The sequence below is a fragment of the Protomyctophum bolini genome (genome assembly GCF_963924005.1).
Source record: "Protomyctophum bolini genome assembly, chromosome: 12".
Classification (NCBI taxonomy): domain Eukaryota; kingdom Metazoa; phylum Chordata; class Actinopteri; order Myctophiformes; family Myctophidae; genus Protomyctophum; species Protomyctophum bolini.
Window position 1 is genome coordinate 38,504,993 of NC_137873.1, and position 6,261 is coordinate 38,511,253.

The window sequence follows — 6,261 nt, forward strand, 5'->3', positions numbered from 1 at the left end:
TGGGGGGTGGCTGGTAAAAATGGAAGGTGTTTGGTTTGTGTTGTGTTATGTTTTCACTTCCTATTGTCTTTGCTCTATACCCACACAGCAAAGAATGTTTGACAAAAAAAAAAGACAACCATTTCAAAAGGCCAGCCAGAAACTTGGTTTCCTGTTCTTTTCAACTGCAAACTATAAGGGTACAGCATGACTCTGTCATTCTGTCCTTCTCACACACACGCTTCCTGAGCGACCGCGCGCGTCCGTCCGCCACTCGCGTCCCCCCCCTCCCTTCTGCTTTTGTCTTATCGCTCTGTCTCGTGTCTCTCAGAGGTGTGGCTCCAGTGCTGGGTCGATGGGAGTGAGGGAGGGGAGGACGAGGCACCAAAATAAAGAAGAAAAAAAAATACCCCCCCCCCCCCCCCGCCAAAGAAAGGCCCCAAAAGTTTTTTTTAGTTTGTTTGTTTAAAAAAAAAAAGCCACCATGGTGTTATGTGCCTAGCTTGAAGTGTGGCGCCCCAGCGGCGCTCCCTTCCCTGTCCATTACTCTGTCCTCTCCGGCCACGTCTCTGTCCGACGAGTCTAAGGAAAACGTCCTGCCCGCACAGCCGGAGGCGACCGTCGTGGCCAGCGGGACAGCCGGAGTGGTGGTGGGAGACGGGGAGGAGGATTCCACGAGTCTAGCAGGCGGCGCGGAGGAGGAGGAGGAGAGGCCCGTGCAGCTCCGCCTGGCGACAACATACCTTTCCTCCTCTCTGCTCTCAGTGTCCTCCTCGCCTTCCTCCTCCAGCGTCAGCTCAAACTGGAACTTGTCCGCGGAAGACGTCGAGTTACCGCCGCCGCCGGTGGTGCTGCCGCCCCCCTCTTCTCCTCCCCCCCCCCGGAGAGCGGAGGAGGAGGAGGAGGAGAAGGAGGAGGAGGCTCCCCTGGGAAGGCGGCGGTCCTCCTCCTCCTCCTCCTCCTCCTCCTCCTCGTCCTCCTCCTCCTCCTCCGGGCCCTCCTCCTCCTCCGGGGTGGGCGAGGGGCTGTGTGTGATCATGCTGTGGTACCACTCCCGGTTGTCCTCCAGCGTGTCCAGGATGTCCTGGGCGTCGGGGTGCACCAGGTCGGCCCACGTCTCCCACAGCGGGTGGACGATGTAGTCGATGAAACCCACCTGTTCAGGACAGGAGAGGATGTCAGTGCTTTTCAACCAGTGTCGAGTGAAAACTAAGACGGGAAATGTTTCGTCGACTGCCTTTTATCACTGTTGTCAAGTTATGTTTCTGCTCTTACTCTTTGTTGTGTTTGCTCCTTTGTGCCTGTTTTAACTTGATTGTTTATATTGTTGTTTTTACTGTACAGCACTTTGTAACTTTGTTTTGAAAAGTGCTCTATAAATAAAATTTACTTACTACTTACTTACTTACTTTTTCCACCCTTTTTCCTTTTCTCCAAAACTAAGTGGAAACTAAATGAAAACTAAGCAATGGTGACTACAACTAAGACTAAATATACTGACAATTTCGTCAACAAATAAAAACTAGTCTAAAGTGTTAGGAAGGGACTATATAGTGGACAAGAGATCCAGTATAAGTCATTTACTCATTTTACACTTGGTTGCATGCTGAACATAGCAGATCTACAAGCGCACAACGTGTCGCATCGGCACGCGTTGTGAGCTTGTAGATCTGCTATTTTCAGCAAGTGTGAAAACAGTCGTTACGACGGCATCAAGCAGGGTCTGTCTGTACCTGCCAGTGTTGATTTCGTCGACTAAAACGAAGACGAAAATTGTTCGTCGACTACCTTTTTCCACTGACGAAAACTACATGGAAACTAAATGAAAACTAAGCTACGATGATGACTACTAAGACTAAATATACTGACAATTTTGTCAACAAATAAAAACTAGACTAAAATGTTATGAAGGGACTAGTGGACAAGAGATCCAGTATAAGTCATTTTACAGTTGGTTTGCATGCTGAAAATAGCCGATCTACAAGCTCACAACGCGTCGCAGCGCAACGTGTTGTGAGCTTGTAGATCTGCTGTTTTCAGCAGATCTACAAAATCAACTGTAGATTCAGTCGACTAAAATCTTATGATATTTAGTCGACTAAAACGAGACTAACACTAAGACATTCCAGGTGACAAAAAATGTGACTGAAACTACACGAAGACTTCTCAAGAGACTGTGACTAAAACAAAAAAATCTAAATTTGCTGCCAAAAACTGGTATACCTGGTTCTTCTCGATGGAGGCGTTGTGCTTGTCACACATGGGGCTGACCTCCATGCCCTTGTCTCTCTCCCGGTCGCCCTGCGTGAAGAACTCCACCATGATGCGGTCCGTCCACTGCCGATAGAGCTCCAGGGGCTTGGTGGGGTTGCTCAGGTCCGCACAGTGGACCATGTTCTGGAGGACCTGGGCCGGGCCGGGGGGGGGCGAAAAATATACAACGTTTGAACATAAGAGCACCTGGCCTTTGCCCTCTGGACAGCAATGTGCCCTTTTGGAGAGAAAAAAACAACCCCCCCCCCCCCCATGATAAATTATATCAATATATTATAAATATATATTATTTATGCCCAAAAAATCTATAAAATCTCACACTATTAAGGCAACCGGAAGGTTCCACACGCTGCACAAGGTGCCCTTTTTCACTTGAGCACCCCTGCCCCTCTAAATGTCTGTGTGCACGCCACTGATAGTAGAATATGGATATCATTTACATGAAAAATAAATAAAAAAGTGTTGTGTGGAACAGTTCATTTGATATCAACACATTTTGAACGGCAGTGATTCATATGAGTGACCTGACTGCTATGATTTATGTATGTTTGTTGTTACTATAGGATCGGATCGAGAGCAACAACAAAAGACGTGACCGGGACATCTCTGATATCAATATTATATCCATATCATGATATTGGACTGGATATTGTCTGTGATTTGGGATATTGTACTATTGTGATATGGTGTGAGTGATGTGAGTGAGTGAGTGAGTGAGTGAGTGAGTGAGTGAGTGAGTGACTGACTGACTGACTGACTGACTGACTGACTGAAGCCCAACACACACCGCCTGTGACACGCGGCACAGTATTGCCGCGTGTCATAGCAACACCCACAGGATGTGGCGCGCTACCGTGCGGCTGGCCAGCCACGCCCCCCACGGATTCCTGGATGGAGGTGCACGTGGCAACGCCTGGAAAATAGAAACAGCGGCGTGTCGGAGTGTCAGGCGAAGCGTGAACACACGCCAGCGCGCGTCTGACGTCTGCCGGTGTGGCATAGGTTAATTGAAAATAACGGAGGCGGCTGTTTTGACGCGCAGCGTTCACAGACGGTGTGTGTTGGGCTTAACTGACTGACTGACTGACTGACTGAGAGAGGAAGTAAAGAGGGAAGGAAGGAAGGAAGGAAGGGTTACCTGTATGCGGTCAGAGTAGTTGTCCAGCAGTAGCACTCCTAGACTGGTGACTTTCTTGGTTTCCACCATGGTCTTCAGGTCTGCCAAGAGGTTCATGTGTTTAGACATGTCAGTGGCCAGAACCTGCAGACGCCACAACATGGAAATAAACCAAGATAGATCATTGAATCGTTGCTTTCCGTTTGAAGAGTTCAGTGGAACATTATTTGCATGTTTGCATTCATAACAGTGTTGAATTCGTCGACTAATAGTGTGACAAAAAATGTTCGTCGACTAGCTTTTTTCACTGACGAAAACTAAATGAAAACTAAGCTATGGTGACTAAAACTAAGACTAAATATATGGACAATTTCGTCAACAAATAAAAACTAGACTAAAATGTTAGGAAGGGGCTATAGTGGACAAGAGATCCAGTATAAGTCATTTTACACTTGGTTGCATGCTGAAAAAAGCAGATCTACAAGCTCACAACGCGTCGCGCTGAGACGTGTTGTGAGCTTGTAGATCGGCTCTTTTCAGCACGTGTAAAATCGGCCATCACGACGGCATCAAGGCCCGCCAGAATACATTTTAGTCGACTGAATCTAGAGGATTTAGTCGACTAAAATCTCATGATATTTAGTCGACTAAAACAAAAACATTCCACGTGACTAAAATGGGACTAAAACCAAAATGAAAACTGTTCAAAGAGACTACACGACTAAAACTAAAACTAAAATGTGCTGCCAGAATCAACACGGGTTCACGCCGTGTACCATGTCGATGACCATCTTGCGCAGCGACTGTTTCTGCTTCTTGCTGAGGTTCTGGAAGATGTCACAGTTGTCCTCCTGCAGCAGCTTGAAGCCCACCGCCAGGTGGTGGTTCTCCAGGACAGACGCATCGTTGTACATGAGGGCCAGCTCCGAGTCTACGGAGACAACACCACACAACCATGAGCAAAATCAGGGACGTGTGCAGGGAGTGTTAGCGAGGCGGCGGCTTAGAGTATATATGAATATATAGAGAAGGCACCCAGAGGAAACCCTGAGGCGAAATGGACATAGTGGCCGAATGAAGGTATTGCATGAAGGTAACACATGAACGCGCTGGTTCCGTTGACTATCATTGTACACGTTCACAACGGACGACGCTCGTGCGCGTTTAACGGCAGCGCGTTCATGTGTGTGGGGCCAGTCACCATTGCAATCCGTCCCAGAATGCACTCTGTTCCTACCAGGAAGGATGAGTGAAATCGCCTCATGTGCTTTTGAGCAACTTAATGCAAGTGGATGGAAGGAGAACTCGGGTGTCTTCTCTATTCATATATACTCTTATGGGCGGCGGTGGGCGATGGCTCAGGGGTAGAGTGGCTGGATGGTAACCGCAAGGTTCGCCAAGGTTCCCAGTTCGAACCCTGTGGGCTCCCTGCAGAGTTAGTGTCGAAGTGACCTTGAGCAAGACACTAAACCCCTCATTGCTCCTGATGTGCGGGTTGGTGCCTTTCATGGTTTCCGCCGCCATCGGTGTATGAATGTGTGTGTGAATGGGTGAATGTAATGCACAATCTATGTAAAGCGCCTTGGATAAGGATCACGTTTTTCCGACCAGTTCCTTTCCCCTCCATCAGGCGCCCCGGCTGGCCAGGGGGAGGCAGTTTAGAGACCAGGATTACTGCATGTTTTTTGTGAGGGTACCTACCCTAGGGGACACGGGGAGAATATGCAAACTCCACACAGACAGAAAGGCCCTTTCGCCAACCTCGCCTCGGGTAAGGGCACTGATGACGCGGAGGAGGGAACACGCCCCCCCCAGCACCCAGCGGGAATCGAACGCAGGACCTTCTAGTGAGGCGACATCACTACCGACTGTGCCACCGTGCCCCCAAGAGAATACTTTTCTATCAAATGGGGATTTGATAGAAATCAATTGATTTAATTGCGCATGTAGTGCCTAAAGTCCTATACTTAATGGCACTACTGGTTGCCGACGGCCAGGTGGAAGTTATTACGTGTGCCAGTAGCCTACAAACTGATCCAGATAAAATAATAAGAAAGAAACAGTATAACAAACACAGGCGACCAGCCCTCCTGAACACAGTGGAAAACTGTTAGCCTCTGCCGTCTGCCACTGGCAACACCTGTGCCTGATCAGGAGCCTGGTTAAATACCTGGGCTGGCCTTGACATTGACCAAGCTGCCGTGACATTGTCAATCAGGAAAACATTAGGTCATAATGGCTCTTATGGCACTTTTTTTTCTCCATTCTTTATTTACCCAGGGAAGTAGCTGAGCACAGGTGCTCATTTTCAGCAACACCCTGCACATAGAAACACACAGACAGACACACACGCACACACATTAAAACCTGGGAGCTGACCAGTACATCCACAGTCTTATACTGTTGGCCACTAAGCAGCTCCAGGGGGAGCAGTTGGGGGTTCAGTGCCTTGCTCAAGGGCACTTCAGCGGTGTTGGGTGAGTGATGACAATCTCTTCCCCACCCAGATTTTTCCTGCCCATCCGGGGAATCGAACCGGCAACCTTTCGGCAACAAGGGCGCTCCTCTAACCCTTAGGCCACCACTGCCCCAAAATGTGCATATCAAACTATTTCCGCATAAGTCAAATGTGTGCTATATAAAACACTGCTGGGCCAAACGTTTGATTTTGCAACAATGTAAATCAGAATATATAGCCCTCTGATTCAGCCTTAAGGTCTCCACACACCGGGCGCGAATCGGATGCGAATTCTGATTTTTAGCAGCGTTTCTCCATCGGTTTTCTGAAAAAAGCGGCCGGTATGCAACCACCTTTAGGGACTCCATCTTTAAAAAGAATGTGTGCTATAAAATCCCATGCTGGAACACAACACACACTCGAACACGGAACA

At 48.4% G+C, this 6,261-nt stretch overlaps 1 protein-coding gene across 5 annotated transcripts in view; it reads right to left on the reverse strand.

Annotated features, from left to right (window-relative positions):
• Positions 1-311: 311 nt before the first annotated feature.
• Positions 312-6,261, reverse strand: part of pde4ca (phosphodiesterase 4C, cAMP-specific a) — a 121,495-nt gene continuing 115,545 nt past the window's right edge. For 2 of the 5 annotated variants that reach the window (XM_080778219.1, XM_080778220.1), the window contains 4 exons: positions 4,147-4,301; positions 3,392-3,514; positions 2,203-2,385; positions 314-1,135 (listed from right to left, as the gene is read on the reverse strand). In XM_080778219.1, coding sequence (XP_080634345.1) covers positions 470-1,135; positions 2,203-2,385; positions 3,392-3,514; positions 4,147-4,301 — 1,127 coding nt within the window. In that variant the 3' untranslated portion in view covers positions 314-469. Of the gene's footprint in view, positions 1,136-2,202; positions 2,386-3,391; positions 3,515-4,146; positions 4,302-6,261 lie in introns of all 5 variants that reach the window. The other 3 variants (XM_080778217.1, XM_080778221.1, XM_080778218.1) reach the window with 3 other exon arrangements.